The 19502-nt window shown below is 44.0% G+C and overlaps 2 protein-coding genes across 2 annotated transcripts in view; both read left to right on the top strand.

The window, feature by feature from the left end:
- Positions 1–519, top strand: part of PLCH2 (phospholipase C, eta 2) — a 51294-nt gene extending 50775 nt beyond the window's left edge. The window contains exon 23 of the mRNA XM_010287662.1: positions 4–519. Coding sequence (XP_010285964.1) covers positions 4–342 — 339 coding nt within the window. The 3' untranslated portion in view covers positions 343–519. The remainder of the gene's footprint in view (positions 1–3) is intronic.
- A 4706-nt stretch (positions 520–5225) lies between these two features.
- Positions 5226–19241, top strand: LOC104621231 (probable glutamate receptor). Its single transcript, XM_010287660.1, has 11 exons — positions 5226–5298; positions 7246–7353; positions 10428–10459; positions 12938–12997; positions 13751–13930; positions 14800–15026; positions 15884–15981; positions 16508–16725; positions 17285–17510; positions 18119–18366; positions 18933–19241. The coding sequence occupies exons 2-11, from the start codon at positions 7281–7283 to the stop codon at positions 19032–19034; spliced, it is 1464 nt and encodes a 487-aa protein (XP_010285962.1). The 5' UTR covers positions 5226–5298; positions 7246–7280; the 3' UTR covers positions 19035–19241.
- The last annotated feature ends 261 nt before the right edge of the window (positions 19242–19502 follow it).

Below are 19502 nucleotides of genomic sequence, written 5' to 3'. Positions count from 1 at the left end.
CAGCAGGAAAATGACATCACTTCCCCGATCACTCTTGATCCAACTGAATCTGAAGAGGACGGGGAGAGCTTGGGACTCCTTCGCAGGTCTTCATCGCGCAGTCAGAGTAGGGTGCGGTACATTGCCAACAGGGCTAAGCAAGCTCAGGAGAGGCAGCGGCTGCAAAGCCTCGGCCAGCTCACTGGGAGTCCCATTGAGGAGAGGGGAAATCCAGAGGGAGCCTGCAGCGTTGCGAAAGCAGTTTGTATGGATATGGCTTCTCCTGCCGTGTTTACATCCCAGCCTAAGAACCAAACTGATTATAACACTGACACAGAAGTCTTCTTTATGCTGAAACTGTAATTCTGGGGAGCACTGAGTAAGGCAATGTTTACATTCCTCTCAAAACAAAACAAAACATAGTGACCTGAGAGGCACAAAAGATCCTCGTATGGCTTACTGCTTCCTGGCCTTCTCTTGGCTGTAAGGGTACTTAATATCAGGACTCCAAAAGCACGGATGAGTGTTCAGTTTGTCAGCAGTTTGTGGAAATAGAACAATCAAGTGAAATCAGACACTTATATTTTTACAGTCCTAATGAACTGACCTCCCTTTTTTTTTTTTTAATTACACATTTCCCAGCCTCAAATTTGGCCTTCTCATAAAGGAGTGTGACCACTTCTTTGCATTTACAGTTTGCTCTCTGCAAATCTGATGTTCTTTACTAATTTCAGTAATTGCTTCTTATAATAGGTAAACATCTATGTGATGGTGATGACAGCTAAGGTAAATTTTGCTCTTACAAATTGTGGATCCATGAAAAGAGGTTGGATTTAAAATCATGCTCCCTGTTCTGTTTTATTTTTTGGAAGCGATTGAGGCCTCTGAGGGTGTCTTCTCTGGGAAATATTCAAAATTGCAGTAATTGTTTCATGAATTAATAATGTAGTCGATAAAGTCCGTCTTCCATCATGGACCTGTTCATTTCAGCGAGGATTCGGATTGTCTCGCTCTTTGAGGAAGAGCTCTCACTATGTTCCAAAGCAGTGCTTTTTTAAACCAAGCTTGTTTATATATATAAATATTGTGTGTATGCAAATATATGTCTGCACATATACAGGTGTACACATGCACACACTTAAACTGAACTGTGACTGTTCCTCGTCTCGAAACATAATCTGTGGGAATGAGACAGGAGAGAGAAGGGAATTACTAAAACCAGACAGGAAATATCTTCCGACTTTAATTCAGAGATGGCTAAGAAGCATGCTAGTCTTTTCTTGAAAGTGGCACCGTCCCTTCTTTATGGTATTTTAACAATGCTGCTGTACATAGCACTTTTTGGATGAATTTTACTATTTCTGTATTGCACTGCCATGCAAAATTTTCAATTATATGTTTTAAAAAGAGAGATATTTAATTTTTTAGAAGGACATATTTAGAACTAAATACCAACCTAAATAGATTAATAATTTTTCCTCCCATTCTTTTTTTTTACTTTTTATTTTTAGGGATGTCGTCCTGTCCCATCCCCCCCAATTATTATGTCGTTTATTATAGATGTACATTTTATCAGTGATGGAGAAGAATGTTTACCGAGATACATTTTAAAGCAAAACAGAGGTTTAATTTTATTTCAGGCTGCGTAGAGTCCCTGTTATTGAGAGGATATTTTGCTTTTGTTTGTAATGATTCTTTGTGTATATTGCAAAAATCTAAAAATTTGTTTGTAAAACCACCTTACGCTACTAAAATAAACATATTTAACCTTCCAGCTGTTGACTCTTTAGCTGTAGCATAACACTTTTTTTATGCTGTCTAGAAGTTTGTGGTATACAAGCGTGGTTAATTCTATCTGCCTTGTTTTAAAAATTCTGTGGTGGATAACATTTAATTTTACTCTCTTTCAGAGCGGTAGCCATTTCAGATGCAGCTCAAATTTTCTCAGGCCCACCGAAACGCATGCAAGAATTGGTAGAGAGCGGCACTCTGTTGTGGTGTGAGCAGCACGTGGGTTGCTTTGAAGCGATGTCTTTGTTTGGCAGCCAGTGATGGCTGTGTAGGTGAAAATTCTAGGGAAGCTCATGTAATTAGTAGCCAAACAGACCTAATCCAAGGACCTAATCTGTTCTGTTACAGCTCTCCAGGTAAGATAGATAGCCCTGTTTCATCACTGAGGTGGTTTAAAGTCTGGCTGAAAACACTGCAGCAAAAATTTGCTCTTCACCCGTCTCGTTCAAAAACCTCTTCTCTTCCTGTCCCAGCAAAGTGCACAGTGAAAGTGTGTGTTACTTAGTTCATTCTCTCTCCTGGAAGGGTCATCAGCTTGCTTATGGGTTGTGGGGCTGGGGAGGAGTTCTTGGTTTCTAATTTTAGTATCACTTGGCCACAAGCATTTAAACTCTAAGATATCAAAACGTAAGGCGAACTGTAGCTAATGATACCATCATGACGTGAAAATACCAGCTGGGAGGGGTTGAATTCTCTGATTAAATCTTTCCAATGGCCTAAAAATATTCTCTCAGTTTTCCATCCTAGCTTAGATCTTCATTGCATGTCTTCAAAATTCGGGTGAGAGGCCCTTGAGGTTTGTGCAACAAAGGTTTGGAACATGCGCTGAAGTAACCCTACAATATCGTTGCAGTCTCTGAAGGAAAAAAAGGTAAATCAGCAGCAGAATGTGTGATCTGCCAAGATTAGTCTCACATTATGTCTTAACACAAAGCAAATTTCATTAACATTCTCTAGACGAAAAGTCACTCTGTAATACTTCAGTTTGGGGCTGGAAAGCTGCAGGGAGTTGCTGCCTTTTTATCTTTAAAGCAAGAAAGTACATGCAACTTAACAGCTTTAGAAAGTCAATGTTTAAAAGGCCTATTTGTGTCTTTTCAAAGTTGAAATTCCAAGCAGCACTGATTTTCATTGAACAAGTGCCTCCCTGCTCTTATTCTCTTGATGGTCTTCTCTACTGTTCGTATGAAAATCAAGGTGAAAAAGCAGATTCTCCCTCCTCCATGTGAAATTGCGGGCAGATACAACGTAGACACAGGTTGGGCATGAAACCACAGTGGTCAGTGCATGCCATCTGCTAAGGTTAGTAACATTCACTTTGTGGTAATCACTGCTCGCCAAACAGTAGCTGCAAATTTTTGCTAGACTCACACACCTGTAGTACAACAGACTTAGGAATCCATAGGAGGCATCCAAACCTAGCCCAGAGGCGCTCGCTAATACGGCACGACGATTGTTCGTGTGCTCCCTTCAGGGTGTCGTGCAATGGAACAAAAGCCTGGCTGCAGGAGTGAAGGAATTCAGAAAGGCAGTCGAAATCATTGTTCTTCAAGAAGGTCAGTGACCGGTGGGAAAGCTGCTGAGATATTGTAGACCACCAGACCTTAAACCGCTGAATGGGGATGGAGAAAGAGAGGCAGCCTGGCTAGAGGCGTCCTTCTAATGCGTGAGAACGCTTCCTTGGCTGCACCTTGGCCACCAGTCGAATCGGTAACGTTGCCTAGAGAAAGCCCATTTTGTATCTATCCCCGCTGGCTTGTACAGGGACAGCGAGTTTATCCCCTTGTCCAGAGCTCTTCCTGTGAGGCCTCAGACTCTTGTTGAATGTGTTTTTCAGTTCATTAAACTATAAGATTAGAAGTCCAAAGTTTCCAGATTACAAGCGGTGTATTGTACAGGGCTGGACTTGGGATTTACGGTCTGTATTCTTCCAACTTAGTGTTTAAGAATGCTGATGGTGAACTTTAATTGTGTTTTTAAAAACTGATTTTAAGGTGTGCTGAGATGCTAACAGCTGCTTGTAGTTGAGCATAGCCCTCGTTAGCTGCCAGCTGCAAAAAAGCACATACATTAATGTGCATCTTTTTAAAGCCCAGAAAATATTCATGAAAAGCAGCTGGAAACCTCAGCTGATCTGATTTTTGCTAACTTCCCCCTACATGCATCCCTTTGCCAGAATCCAGGGCATAGCTATCAGGCGAGACTGTGAGGAACAAACCACATTCAAACTACCAGAGAAAGCACTTGAAAATGAACCTGCAAGCAGGTTAAAGCCCCTGAGGGAAATCCCAGGTGGATAGATCTTTCTGGATTCTTTTTCTCTGCTGTCCTATAGAAAGGATGTAATTATCATTCATAACATATCTTAGCATCTTACCATAATTTATATTGCAAGAATGCTTTATACCATCTGGGCTCTGAAGAGCATTAAAAGTGGTCTAAGGACTCCCCTTAACTGCAGTAAGCTATGAGTCGAGCCCTTGAGCTCTGTTAGGGCAGGCTTCATGAAATGCAATCTTCTAAGCATTTTTTTTATGGACATGTAAGCGATTTTTGAAGGCAAGCTGTGTTGGTGTTTAATAGTTGATTTACTCCGTGGCATGTATAGAAAAAGCTTAGGGAAGAAGGCCAAGATGTGCAAGCTGCTGGAGAGATTTCCATCTCGAACGCTACTTAAAGTCAATTAGGGAGTAAATTTTTTTTTCATATTTAAGTGTGGATATGTTCCAACTCCCCTGCAGGATGAGTTGTAATGGTGTGCTCTGCTGAATTCCTGTGAAGGCACTTCTTTCTTATTACAGTGCCTTGATGTGTGTATTTATAAATGACCTGGCCCAACAGAATCAGCATCTCGGCAGCATTGTACTTCAGCTCACTTTTGAAGTGAAACTAGTAAATGGAAGGATGGAGGGGACAGGAATTTCACTTCTATGCCTGTGCAATCCAGAGAGAAATTTAATGGTTTACCTTGAAGCTCGGGCTTTCCTTCAGCTGTCTAGGCATTGCAAGGAAAGACTAGATGGATGTAACCCCTGAGTTTGGGGGCTCAGGGGTTTTTTGGTGTTATACCCGCGTCCCCCAGCTGATCTCCTGAGACAGTCACAGAGTGGAGAAAGTCTTGAGCAGCTTACACTATCGAGAGGTGGGAGAGATGGGCACAGCTCGATAGGTACTGTTCTAAAGAGAGGGGACTTTTACAGGACCACACAGCAGGCCAGTAATAGTATTTTCTGAGTCGTAATGTAGGATTCAGCTGCTGGACTTAACTGCTTCCAACGTTGTCTTTTTGCTGGGTGTAGCCTCCTTCTCTCTTTCCCAAACCCGGGCTGCCCCTGGAGCCCGCAGGACGAGCTGGCATGTTCTGCAGAAGCCCCTGAGCCTGGCTCCTCCTTCTCTTTTATCTTTATAACAGCCTTGAATGCCTGGGAGCGTTCAGTGTTCCAGCAGTTGCGTTGTGCCTGTTCATCGAGTTGCTTCTGCTAGTACCCAGTCAGACAAACGGAACTAGGAGAGGCTAAAGGAATTGCTGTAAGTGAGATACTGCCTCCGATCACTGCTGTTCTTGTTCTAGATGACGAGGTTCAAAGCCTGCTGTTTTAATACTGATGCCTTCCTTCCGCGCTGCGTACAGAAGACTGGTTGAGGAGTAACGTTGTCTTTTTTTGTTTACGGTTTTGAAAGACTGAAAACCTTCGGAGGAGTGAGAGCTGATCCTAGCAAAGTAACTTTTTTAATCCTTAGTTTGTTTTGCCGTAAAGCCAACAGGAGAAAACTTTGTAGTACCTCAGGTAGATGGTGAGTGGATCCTGCAGTGGTTAATTTAAGCAGTGTCTAAGGAACTCTTTACACACTGGGAGGCACTAGACCCCCCTGCCCTCCTGTTATTCTCTAACTGATTCCGTTTGTCCGTAATGGACCCTAGTACTAAACTGGAGATAGGGAAGTGTATTAGCCTTTGCAAAAATTCTTTTTTGCACATATTTGCACTCTATTTGTTCTTTTAGACGGTCAGCAGTCAGCGTGTTAACAACTCTTTTCTTTTCAAGGTGATGCAAGCAATATATTGCCAGCTCTGATTAGCTTTTTTTGAAGGAGGCCACTTGAAATAAAGATCATTTTGTAGCATGTACCGAATTGTAAGGAAAAAGTAGCAGCAATTTACAGATTAAATCTACCAGGAAAAACACAGTTCCTCACTAGCTGAACCTGAAGACTACTGCTACTTTTCCTTTCTGTGCCCTTGTGGGCGACTGAGCTGTTCAGTTCATCTGCTGCCCTGGCAACAGCTAACAGGAGTACCACTTCGTCTATATCCTGCAATTACTTTTCCGAAAGTGTAGGCTGATCCATAACTCAAATGTCAGTCCTCTCCTTTGATCCTTTCACAAGGATCAAAATGGTCCCAATTTGAAGTATTTTTCACAGCAACAAAATTTCCCACAGCATTTAAATTTAACCCAGAAAGAATCTGCTGTGTAAATTTTATTCATCTCTCTTATTAGATGAAAAATGTAGATAGAAGGAGTGAGGGAAACTACTGAGCTGTGATGTCAAGAGTTTTCACAGATTTGGGGATACTTCATAAGAGTTGATAAGGTAAGATTAACCGAAGCCAGTGTTTTCTGAGCACCAGTCAGAAGCATGTAATAGCATATGTGGGAGGTTTTTTGCCTACATAGTCTCCTAAACGGTAAGTTTTCTTGGGCATTTTTAACATGTTTTTTTACAGTTTCTGGGGTAATGGTGTCCTGAACCTTGTTTGACGCTATGACAACAAATACAGTCAAAAATATTGCAACATCTTGAGACTTAATATAACCTGGCATTGATTGTTTTTCATAGTTCCATTGCTGTTTTACAATGACAAATGTACAATTATTTCAAGCCGTGCAGAAATTTTGTTGCAGTGTTTGAAATGAAAAAAGTTAGTAAAACATGCCAGTTTTCGCCCTCCTTCCTGTTACCTGGTTCAGTTAAGAGTAGGAGGTTGAGACCAAAGAGGGCTTCAGAAACAATTCCTCGTGTCTTTTGTTGCAGGGTGAAACAGCTTTGTTTCAGATCATTTTGGTGCAAATGAAATAACAAACTTTGTTTTCTGCAACCCAAATGGACAGTGAAATTAAGGTTTAGCTTTTAAGCCCCCCAAACGAGAACTCCTGGAGGAGGTGGTTTTGTTAATGCCTCAACTGGCAACTACATTTTTTTTTTAATACCCCCTTCCCGTTCCTCACAGCAGGAGGGCCTGGCACTCGGGAGCAGTCGGCTTCAGTCGCTTCCTTCCCTCTCCAGGTGTTCACCAGAATCTTTTCTTTAGTATTGGTTACGGCTGGTCTCATAAGTGACTGTTTTCACCTGGAGACCTTTGATTTGGGACTCTTCAGAATGAGGCGCAAACAATCTGGGACACGCTGATTTTAACTCAGCAAAGAGGAACTGTAAAACCAGCTTTAACTACTTGCCTTTCGTCTCCAGCAGCAAGTTTCCTTTAGACAGTAGATATTTCTGCTCCAATGGACAAAGGTCTTCACTTCATGTTCTGCGTGATTACAACCGTGCTGCTCCTGAGAGAATCAAGCCAGACAGGTGAGAAAAATGATCCAAGAATGCTGGCTGCATCCAAATCTGGTTTTGTTCTTCTTTAGAGTGTTAATTCTTTCAGTCTTTAACTGCTAGGGCTTACAGGATTTTGTTGTAATCTAAGAATTTGCTTTCATACTGGTTATTAACACGTCACCAGGGCCTACCTTGTTGTTAGAGCTTGTGATGGTGACTTCGCCGTGTTATGAGTGCTGTTACTAAGTGTCTTTGCTGCTATAGTTGTAAACCAGATGACTGAGATCGGGGAAGATGAAAAAGGGTGGTTAGGTGTCCTTGAGCACCATTATTGTGGTTGAAGCTGCACTCTTTTCAGTCTTATTGTCCCCTGAATCGCAGCAAGATATGCTGATTAACTTGTTCTTCTGTGAGTAGTGTTTTCCATGTTTCTTGCTTAGCCCCGCTGCTCGTGACATGTTTTGGGGAGAAGAGGGGACTTAGTGCATTGGAGTTGTCAGGTTTGTGAGGACCCAGACTTTTTGTAGACAAAGGGTAGCACTACATTCCCCCTGAAGTCCTACGGGACAGTAGTAGGAGCCTCCCAGGGACTTGCGCACAGGGATCGGCCAGCTGGATCACACTTGGCTCTGTGTGAGGAGCTGGGGAGCTTGCTTTTGCAACTGGACAACAAATGCTCTTTTTTCGATCTTACTGTGGCTTTTTGGTGCTCTGTGCCTGGAGTCCAGACTCGGGCTAAGGAGTAGCTTCACCTTGCAAAATTACTGGGAGATAAAAATTGGCTTTTTTTTTTTTAGAGGGTTGGGAGAGCAACTACACCTCCTCTGCTCCTCTGTGCATCTCTCACACCCGTCTCCTGTCTGCCCAGAGCTGGTACCCGCATAGCTGCGGTAGCAGCAGGTCCCTCACGTTACCGATACTTCAGCCAGTCGCTTCAGTGACGATGGTCAAATTCTCTCGTCCTGAGAATTGTCTCATCCTGAATGTCCCAGGGTACTCCACAACTGTGATGCCCCTGACCTATCGCCTCCTCTTCTAGTGCAGCTCTCTCTCCAGGTCACAAGCTGCGAAAGGGGAGATGCTGGCAAAGGATGCGAAGGCAAGGGTGCTGGCCGAGAGAGGGAGGGTCGGGGAGAAAATTGGGGTGAGGTGGTCAGTTTTTAATAGCGCTACAAGCTTTTTCACAAGAAGTCAAGCAGGGAGCCATCTCCCATTAGGAGGCTAGGCGTGCTCAGAGCGGAAGGGGTAAGGACAAGGCTCATTTTTTGCATCCACAGTCATTTCCTGCAGCCGCTGGCCTTTGGGGAACAGGAGCGGAGGGATGAGCCTCTTTTCTTTGTCTCATGTTTTTGTAGACTCTCACAAAGGATTCTCACAATGAGGACTTGGCTTCTGAGAAGTGTCACTGCAATGAACTTTGAGTTAGTGCTGCAACTTGATTACTTACGGTCCTTTCAGGAGTTCTTACAATGGGGCTTTGAACAGCTGCATCCAGTGCCACCGTGGGGGAGCTGAAGCCCTCAGTACAGACTGTTTTCTTCCAAGAAACCCTAGCAGGTCTTCAAAAAGGAATCTCGGAAAGCTTTTACTGGCTTTAATGAGTTTCTAAAGGGAGACAAGAGAACTCCTTTGTGAAGATTTCCAGCTCCCATGGAGAACTGTAGTGGAGAGGGAAAAAGCAAGTTTTGTTTTACTATAATGTGGAGTTCAGCACAAGGCCAAAAAATGCAAAACCAAAGAATGAATAATACATAATGAATGAATATGTTGTTATATTTAATTAAAAACTCACAGCTTTTGCTTGAGAGAGGGGAAAACACCCGAAATTTTTTGTTTTATCTTGAGGGACTTTTGGCTTTTGCACTGTGAATTCTGACTCCAAGGAGCAACACTGTGCACATTCTAGAAGAAACATCCTGGGCAATTAATGAGTCCTATATTGACACAACTGTCGTTTTAATTCTGCATCTCAATCATTGTAGTTTAGCTTTCTTGTGGCTGGGCTGGGATTGAGGCATTCTCCTGAGTATTATGAAACGGGAAGCTGTGAATCAAACAATTTAACAGGACTTGTTGAAAGTGGCGCAGCAGAGCAGAGAGTGGAACCCAGAAGCATGATTAACCTCAGTAATAGTACTTTTATGGGTGGATCTTGGTGTTTTTACCAAAGAGAGGGAGTATCGTTATCTTTGTTTTACAAACGGGAAACTGAGGCATAGGAAGGAGAAGTAATACAGAAAAGGTCAATAGCAGATTTGACAATTTGACATTTGGTGTCCCCTCCCGTGCTGTCTGCAGGGTTGCGCTGGCTCTCATCACGCTTAACCTCTTTGTCAGTTTTACGTACTTCCCTTACTCGCTGTTCCTCGATGGGATACAGAGAGCAGGCACCACGAGAGAGGCTTCCTGCTCCCTTTTCTTCAGCGCTGTCACTGTTGCTTCCTGCTTTTGGTCACGGCCCTTTTGGAGGTTTTAATTTTCACAGGAATGAAAAGTCAGGGTGCTTATAATCTGAGGGGGGAACAGAGTAGGACGTGGTGGAGGAAGGTCATTACCCCCGTGGTCGCAATCCCTGTGGCAGCTTTGACAGTAGGAACCCCTCATTAGTAGGGGAAGGGAGGAATAAGAAAACGTAGTGTCTTGGAACTGAACGGTGATGAACTTTGGGCTTGGGGCTTTTTCTTAGGGGTATAGACAAGGTTTTGCAGGAGTTATGGGGCAACCTTAGCTGTGTGAAGGGGCAGGAAGCTGGCTCTTCACCTTGGCAGGGAGGGCAATATGGAAATAAGGCAATGGATTCTGCAGAACCCATTCCTCAGTGTGTGAGTGACAGCCATAATCGTTAAGTTACAATTAGAACCTTCTGCAGCCTGAATCTGGCTGGGTCTGTTTCTGCTTCTGGTTGTTGCACACTAAGGCTGTGCTGTGACTGAGGAAACAAACCTGACAAAACTGCTGCGCGTCGTCGGCGCTGCGAGCTCGTGAGTCGGGGATAATCGTTTATTTAAGTGCAATATGAAATGAGGGTATGAAACTTCACTTTTAAGAAGCTGTAAATACAAGCCCTGCAAGAAGTTGATTTTGTCGTTGTTGGTTTTTTTCAGGAACTACAAGGAATGATGATGCTGTGGGTAAGGTATGTTTAAGTTCTTTGGTGCAGAGCTACCGATGAAGGCATATATGCAACAGGTCTTATTTAAAAAAAAAAAAAAAGTCTCTCATTTTAAATTCAGAAATGGATGTGGTCATAGTGTGCAATGCTTTTAATTTATGAAGAGTTGTTCTTTTAAATATACTTTTCATGGCTAGCGATGGACGTATCTAAGTCTGTCTGTGTGTCCATGCTTTTTTTTTTACTCAATCTTTTGTCCAGAATTCAAAATTCAGTCATGCCCCAGGAGAGAATCTGTCTACAGCCCTGTCTTCATGGCTTATATAATTTAAACCTCACAATTATTGCATCACTTATGATCTTTATAAACTTCTTAACATCAAAGAAAATTCAGACACATATAAAGATGCAGCGATACCTTCAGCAGTTCTTAAGATGTGTGTTTTATTTCCCAAAGTTTGCACTTAACGTAAAAAGGGTCTGTGTGGAATGTAACTCCTCAGGCTTTAGAAGAATGGTGGCAAATGCCACTTAAAATCTAACCTGCTAGAACATGTATATATTGACATAGTGCGGGACTTTATTTGTCCTAAAGACTTTCCAGTCAAAAATGATGGGAGAGTTGGTTATGGTAGGATTGGGAAATGAAATTAATTGTCCAAATGGCACAGGTAGAGACAGATGTTGTGTCACCTGAATCTCGGCTCATTTCTCAATCTCAAAGCGTGCTGTCTTTGGGAAAGTCATGGAATTTCAGTCAGGTTCAATCAGCATAAGCCTCCAATTGTCAATTCCAGTACTGACAAATAAAGACAAGCAAACAAAACCCCCCCGAGAAACACATCTCAGCTCCTCTCTTGTCCTCCCCTCTTCCTGGTCTCCAGTCCCCTCATTGCTCGCCTTTTATACTCCGTCCCTTTGGTGAGGCAACATGGCAGCACAGGAGATTGGGGTCAGTGTTTTGTGCTTCCTACTCACTTGCTCCTGTGCAGGTTCCTCCACTGACTGCAGCCCGTTACAGTTGCACCTCCTCCTGCATCTCCTCTCTGTCCCTCCTTGGGGCAGCTCTTGCGCTTCCGCTCTTGCTTGGGGTGGCTCTTTGGCCTTTCTTTCTTTGACCTGTCTCCCACTCTCCTGTCCCTCCTGCTCTGGTGGCTTTCTTATTTCTGCTGTGCCCCTGCTTGGGCAACTCTCCTGACCTGACATTCTCTTTAGTGTCTCTTCCTGCTGTAGCGTTGTCTCTCGTCCAGCAGTCATCACCCTTTTTTAAAGACGTTTTTGCATAGGCACATAGCCTTGTCCGATTCATTCCATCTTGGTGCACTGTGGGTCTCTCTGGTTCATTGCTAAGGCAGCTTGAAATGGCTGTGTCCAGCACCGGGCAGTTCGTCACCTCCTGCAGCGGTCACCCCGTGCCACCCCTACCCACCCTTCTGCTACTGAAACCCTGCAACTTTGGCCCAATAAATTACTCTTCTGGTTGTCGTGGACAGTCCTGAAACCAGGACACTGGTATATTTACAAAAGGTGCAGTATGTTGTTGAGATTTTTTTGAAGAACCACTTTGAAACCTTCAGTAACTAGTGGGTGAAGCCAAGCAAGACAGGTAGGCCAGGATTTTTTTGTCTTTTGTTTTATCCACCCTCCTGTTCAGTAGGCCTAAGTATTTTAAACAGCCCTGAAAAGAAATGTGACTTCTTTGCTTTTGTCTAAGAGCAAGTTGTAGCTTATCTGGCAATAACAACATTGCTTCCAGAACACTCTGCATTAGGTAACTTCTGATCACAGCTTCAAAGACAAAGCTCATCCCTCAAATCCTTACATTGCAAAGAGAGAATTGAAACAAGATCACTCAGCTCCTGGAAGAACTGGAGGTCCTTTTGCAGATCTTGTACTGCATATATATATATATATATGCTCTCTCACTCTCTCTAGAAACATCACTGTGTATTATAGAATAAAGGGATACATTTAAGACCAACAAATCTTACAAAATTAGACTGCTTTGCTGGCAAAAGCTTGAATTGTTCTGAAGTAGCGCCGATCAGAAATCATCTCGAGTTGTGTGACTCCGTAAGGTTGGAAGATGTACTCTTGAATTCAGCTTTCCGTGCAGAAGTGAATCTGTGTTTTTTCTGTGTCCCCTGGAATTGCTCTCTGATGAGACCTTGCCTGGCTGCTAACTCTTGTCTGCAACAGGAATTGATCTCTTTGGAAGACTCTGTGCACTCTGTGTGTGTGACAGAAGTATTGTGACATTTCAAGTGATTTTTATTTGGACAAAGCATGCTGGGAACACGTGATAAAGTGAAATGCTTGTGATTTATTAATTACTGTTAGGGAACAATGGTGGTGAGATTACTGCATCTTACAGGAGCAGATTTATAGCTGGTTTAACTCGTGCACACACCCCCCCCGAGATCCCCCGTAAGCCCTAGCTAAACGGGGCCATGTCAGGGACTTTGAAATCCAATTATTTCTTCTTCATTTTTTTATTTGCAGGGCACTGACTCAAGGGGACCAGAAGAGAGTCTTGCAACTTTGACCGTCACAACAATCCTGGTAAGGCAGTGACACAACACTGGTAGTGGCCGGGAGATAGCTGGAATTACACTTTGCCTTTTTTCTCCACCCATATATTTGCAGGTGTTTTTCTGGGCTGTCTTTGACACTGATATCCCTGTCCATCACAGACAGTGTTTTTGGAGTGCTGGCTCAGTGGTGTAGAGGTGCAAGCTGTCTGCAGTTTGCAATGGGAGGATTCGAGGGCTATTGAAGTCAGCCCACAAAGCCCTCTTCACTCTGGTCAGCTACATCTAAGGGTTGTCATGTTACCTACATGTTGTTTCTGTCCTGCAGTGGAAATCTGTAAAGATCACACATGTGCGGGGGTTAAAAATACGTTATAAAAAAGAGAAAATGCATTACCACAAGCACCAGACAAGCAGGATTATTCAGAAGAAGCTACAGCAGTAAATTTTCTGTCTCTGATGTCAGGTCCTGCACCAGCGTGTGACCCTCATCTGATGCTTTGATGGGCCACATGAAACGTATTTGGGCTTTTAGACTAAGAAGAGGTTGTCACTTACTTCTGTGGTACATGTGGCTTGCAGGATGCAGCTGCCCCGTTGGAGCTGTAGTCTATGACTAGTGGTGGCACATGACTCCGGTGAATATCTTTCAAATTCGGAAACGTCCTCCTGATAATGTGGATAGAGGTCTTTGGGGAGGGTTTGACCAAAAAAATGGTTTAATTCACAATCAGTTGCACTGCAGACTGTGGGAGCACGTGTCTATTTTTCCCTCGATATGCAGGAAGATCCTTACGTCATGGTGAGAAATGCAGAACTGGAGGGATACTGCATTGATTTGTTGAAAGCACTTGCTGCAATGCTTCGCTTCAGCTACAAGGTGAAGGTGGTGGGCGATGGGCAGTATGGTGCCGTCTCTTCCAGTGGGAACTGGACAGGGATGATTGGCGAAATTTTGAGACAGGTAATTTTCAATTTCTATTTTTGACAAACTGCAGCTCTAGAAGGAAAGAACAGTACTAGCAGCTCTTGGACTTCATTACAATTTGCTCAGGGACTGAACAACTTGGAGTCGTCCTGCCTGTTGTGTAGCACTAACAAATAGCAAGACTTGCAGTTGGTTTTGGCCTACAAATATGGAAACTAAGGAACAAGGAGACAATGGCCATAGCAGGAAATCATTGTTACAACAATGTGTTCCTGGTGCAGTGCTTGTCTTTTCTCGGAGACAAGTAGTCTGAGAAACTGTACAGACTTCTTAGCTCGCTAACGAAACAAAGATAATGCCTTTAAGAAAAACTTACCTTGAACTTAACCACTAGGTTGAAACTTGTCTCTTTCAGAATGGTAAACCCTTAGACTCTTCAAGGAGATGCTTGAATGCACATCTTACCCCATCATGTGCCATTCCCTATGGCTAGCGTTCTGTCATCCGTTGGTAACATTTCAATTAAACCTTCTTTGCTCCTCTGAACTCAGTACCGTGTCCAGCTGTCAGTCATGTAGATGCTGCAGCCAGAAACAGAAAGGAACATGCCTTCTGTAAACAAAACCAATGTGGTTCATGGTGCACAGCCTCAGTTTGTGTGTGTGGTGCTGTAGTGGGAAACCAGAAGCCCCAGATACCAACCAGCACCCCACTGTGAACAATGCAAAATGGAAAACTGTCCTGTTTCTTGGAGCTCGCAGTCTAAGCTGATAGCTGTCTGTTGACACGGAGAAGTGATTTGCCATGTAGATACCTGCCCGTTCAGCCTGGGAAGTACTCTATTTGAGTGACAGAATTCTTCAGGAAGGTTGGATGGTTGATTATTTTTTATCTCCATCTTATAGGAAGCAGATATTGCAGTGGCTCCATTGACAGTAACATCAGCAAGGGAAGAGGTGGTCTCCTTCACCACACCGTTCCTGCAGACTGGGATTGGTATCTTGCTTCGAAAAGATACTGCCTCTCAGGAGATGTCTTTCTTCCACTTCCTGGCTCCTTTCAGTAAGGAGACCTGGACTGGCCTTCTATTTGCTTACGTGCTGACGTGCTTCTGCCTCTTTCTTGTCGCCAGGTATAAATGAACTTGTTTCGCAGACTTTGTTCAGGTCAACTGCTTTCTCAGCTCTGAAGAGAACTCAGTTTTGAAGAAAGTACCAGGGTGCATTTTGCTTTGAGGAACCTTCTGTACAGGTCCAAAACCAGGGCTAATAAAGCTTAAGTTATGTCAGATTAAGACAACATTAAGAGTAGGATCTCCCCACAAATAGCACCAGCCTTCTTGATGTGGATTACCTAGAGTTGCTAAAAGGACTGTGTGTTTGTACTTCAGCTGTTCTTTCTCATTTTATCAGAGTTTGTTTTGAACTATCACCATGTTCCTACGTGCAGGTCTTTCACCTGGTGTATTTTTATGCACTTTGTCCTGCACTGACTTGTGGAAGAGATTCTGTCTGCCAGCCCTCCACCCCCTTCCCAGGAGATGCAGCTTTCTGCCCCTTTCTTGATTAGGCCACACTAATGCTCTCTGCAGCTGCAGTCTTGAGCAGAAGCTCTGTCGCAGCTTTTCGAGTTTCCTGCACAACCTTCATAGGTAAGGATTTGTGCCAAGGAGCAGCCCTCAGGCTGATATTAGGGAGCAGAGACACTATTGCCACTCACGTGTGCCAAGGAGATTGTGCCGTGGCTCAGGAAGAAAGTGTCTGGCAAACCTGTGACAGGACCCCCTAAGCCACCACTGTTGTAGACTCCTTGAGGCACTGAGCAGGAGTACTGTCCTCTGCACTGGTTAAACTGGAACTCAGGTGAAGGAGGAGCTACCACGGAAGGAAAGGGCATTTCCAGGCTACCTGCACTGCTGCAGTCACACTGCAGGCTTCTTTCTTTCTTTTTCCCCTGAATGTCTGGTTTTATCCTGTCCTTTTCCCACAGACTGAGCCCCTGTGAATGGAATGAGCCAAAGAATGAAGAGAACCACTTTACCTTCTTAAATAGCCTCTGGTTTGGAGCCGGAGCACTTGCCCTGCAAGGTGAGCTGAAAGGACTGCAACAAAGCAGCTCTGGGAGCAGTACGGTTTTTTAAGCTGATTGCACGTCTGGCTCTCATCTGGCCGTAACACTGGTGTGCTGTCCTGTTGAGGGAACGGATGTTCCGATAGGGACACTTGACAACAGTGAAACTCCCAGTTTGGGACTTGTTGGAATTGTACAGATGGCTGTCTCCAGCTGAGGAATGTATACTTTCTGCTGTAACAATTGCTCTAGGGAATGTCAAGCTGCCCATTGCACTGGTGCTTCGTGGAGTTGTTTGTTTTTGCTTTTGGTGACTGATGTTGCTTCAACTCTGCATCGCATGCAGTATTGATGCAGTTCAGACGAGCCATGGTAGGTCTTTTCAGGCTCATGCACTAAGTAGCTGCAGGGTGAGTTTTGCAGTTTGGCCTTTGTTTAAAGGGAAGTCAGTCTTTAGCTCAGGCTCATGGATCTAAGGTTCTTTGGCGCTCTCTCACCATACATCACCTCCCATGCATTTTATTGGCTCCTCTGGTCATGCAGGTGTCACCCCTCGGCCCAAAGCGCTGTCTGTGCGGGTCATCGCTGCTGTCTGGTGGCTGTTCACCATCGCCTTGCTGGCTGCCTACATTGCCAACTTCACCGCTCTGCTGAGCTCTGGCAGCGAGCAGCTCCCAATCCAGACTTTTGAAGATCTTGTGAAGCAAAGAAAGCTTGAGTTTGGGACACTGGATGGCTCCTCTACTTTCTACTTCTTCAAGGTGCAGAGAATCTAATTGTGCACAGAACTGCTAAGCTGGGGCCAAGTTGTCTAGCTCATGCCTATAGGTCCTTATATATACCACGCTCATGGCTGTAGACTCCATCAGTTTTCCTGTAACACTTCAAATAATGGGATTGGTATCTGTTGTTTTGTTCATCTCTTCTTCCACCTTTTCTGAGAGAGGAAAGCCTGCAGAGGACTCTATTTTTATAGTGTATTCTCTTTTAAGAAAGCGGTGCTAGTCTTCAGGGGTTATCCTTGTGTACCTCAACGTGAGGACTGACGTAGGTTAACTTCTAGATACATTAACTGGATGCCTGCAAGGGTTGTTTTTGGGCAGGGGAGTGGGTGGGAAACATTTAGTACTTATATCCCTGTAACACTGTGCGTTAGAGAGGAAATCTGTGCTAGCTGTATGTAGTTTTCAGTTGGGAGGGCTCAAAGGGCAACGGCTTAAGTACTCCTCCGCATTGTTTTGCAACTGTTGCACATATATGCAGATTTATTTGGATGATTGTTTTACACTTTAGTTTGACACTTGGATTTTTGGGCTGCAGAACTCCAAGAACCCTATCCATCAGATGATCTACGAATATATGGACAAGAGACGAGACCACGTTTTAGTCAAAACCTACCAGGAAGCCGTTCAACGTGTGATGGAATCAAATTATGCCTTCATTGGTGAATCTATCTCCCAAGACCTTGCAGCTGCAAGGCACTGCAATTTGATCAGGGCCCCGGAAGTTATCGGAGCCAGAGGATTTGGCATTGCCACCACTCAGGGTTAGTCATGATGCACCACTTCGGTCCCACTTCTCCACTCGGATTCCACGGGTTTGAAGTAGCAGACTGGCAGAGCAAAAAGCCTGGCATAGCCACCTACTGAAACTTGCACACATTTTCTGCATTAACTGTAATAATCCAGTTTGAACAGATTGGGAACGCTGCTATGACTCTTACTTTGAACTGTAATGTGCAAAAACTTCCAACTCTCGGGGGTGTCACTGGTTCCTGTGGGTGGTTTTGGTTTTGCCTTGGTCCCAGTAATGCAGAGCTCCTAACATAGTCAGCAGGGTTGACAGTTTGTTCTCTCGTGGAGCATGACTGCTTGTGTTCCTCAAATATCCTTCACTGTTGTTATTTTGCAAATACTGCATCCAACTATGGATAGGGCAGGAATGGCCATTATCTTGAAATAATTATCTAAGAAAAGTTATTATCTAAGAAAAGTCTTAGTCTGTTGCGTTCGATTTGCAGAACAACCATCTGACAGTGGGGAAGCAGCACCCAGCTAACCCTGCTTGGTAGTGTAGCAGCAGATTGCTTCAAAATGTTATAGTGGCTGTGATCTCTCCCATGCTCTTCTCTCTCTTTCATTCTGCTGCCGCCAGCATCCCTGTGGACTAAGAAGCTCTCCATTGCCGTCCTCAAACTGCGTGAATCGGGTGATCTCGACTACTTGCGTAACAAGTGGTGGGAGAGCAGCTGCCTTCACAAAAGCAGAGACAGATGGAGTCCTCTGCAGCCCCAGGCTCTGGGTGGGCTCTTCCTTACTCTTGCAATTGGCCTTGCACTGGGAGTGATTGCAGCTGTGGTGGAGCTCTCAAATAAGAGCAGACACGCTGCTGGACATGTAAAGGTAGGCGGTGGTCATTATCTCCTGTCCTACTTCCTTGTATCCCTTCGGTTTCATGTGGAGAAGCTTGGCACCAGCGCTCCGCTGTGCACAACGCTGGATTTCCAGCCCCGTCTTGCTTTTTCTAAGGAAAGCAAGGCAGTGTGGTGAGGGGTGCAAGACATGCTATGTATTTACTCTTTAAAGTGCTGAAATGTCATAGCTTGGGCTGTGACACAGCTGTGTAGCCTGAACAGCGTTAACAGTAATAAAATAGCCTCCCGAACCCCCCAAATATTAAGTAGAAACATATACTGTAATTCCGAGGCAGCCAAACTGCATTCCAGTAGGCTGAGTGTGTACAGAGGACAGTAAATCATCAATAACAAGTTTATTCTCAAGTATGGCTGTTCTTAAGTCATTTGACAAGTGGGAAAACACACGTAAATGAAACTGCACTAATATCTGAATGTGCACCTTGGTGTTCTTGTTCTCCATCCACTCCAACAGACGGGTTGTGCACCCTTAAAAGGTGGATTTCATGACACAGAACAACTCACCCCCTTGTTTCCTCCCCTCTTGTTTTTCAGAAATCTTGTTGCTCTGTTTTCACAGAAGAAATGTGCACTCGTCTACGTATAAAAGAAAGTACAAGACAAAGCCAGGAGACTTCAGGGAGGGCTAATGCTTAAGAATTTTTTGCTTAAGGAATGGGCATGTATTAGGTTTATACCATACATATTTCGTAGGAACTACATCAATATAGAAAGATGGTTTTCTGCAAGTCTAGAGTGTTAGTTTTCTAATTACAAACACAGCGCTTCTGGATTGGTGGTGGAGCTGGATACAGAAGAAAATTAAGTGGCTTGGAAGAATTTATATTGATAAGGGATAGAGTGTAACTTAAAAATAAGGGAGGTTAACAACTTGGTAAAATACAGCTGAGATGGCTAAGATGGTGGATCCGTATTTAGTTTAGAAGTCTACTATGCAAGTACATGAACGCCTGTAGGAGTAAGTGACTTGGGATAGGTTAATGCGAAGCCTCTGCTTACTCTTTACAGTATGAGGTTCAATCGTGAAAAATTAAAGCTCTCCTCTGACTGTTCTAATCGATAAAAACTGCCTCTTAAACACCTTAGTTATAAGTAGACTGTACT

The sequence above is a fragment of the Phaethon lepturus genome, unplaced genomic scaffold (genome assembly GCF_000687285.1).
Source record: "Phaethon lepturus isolate BGI_N335 unplaced genomic scaffold, ASM68728v1 scaffold10815, whole genome shotgun sequence".
Lineage (NCBI taxonomy): Eukaryota > Metazoa > Chordata > Aves > Phaethontiformes > Phaethontidae > Phaethon > Phaethon lepturus.
This window is presented reverse-complemented; position numbering and strand designations above follow the sequence as displayed.

Bases quoted from the DNA above. Each gene is read 5' to 3' on its own strand.
- LOC104621231 (XM_010287660.1), top strand. From the start codon at position 7,281: ATGGACAAAGGTCTTCACTTCATGTTCTGCGTGATTACAACCGTGCTG. The intron at 13,931-14,799 runs GTAATTTTCAAT...TCCATCTTATAG, and splicing joins TTGGCGAAATTTTGAGACAG to GAAGCAGATATTGCAGTGGC. The intron at 15,027-15,883 runs GTATAAATGAAC...CTTTTCCCACAG, and splicing joins TGCCTCTTTCTTGTCGCCAG to ACTGAGCCCCTGTGAATGGA.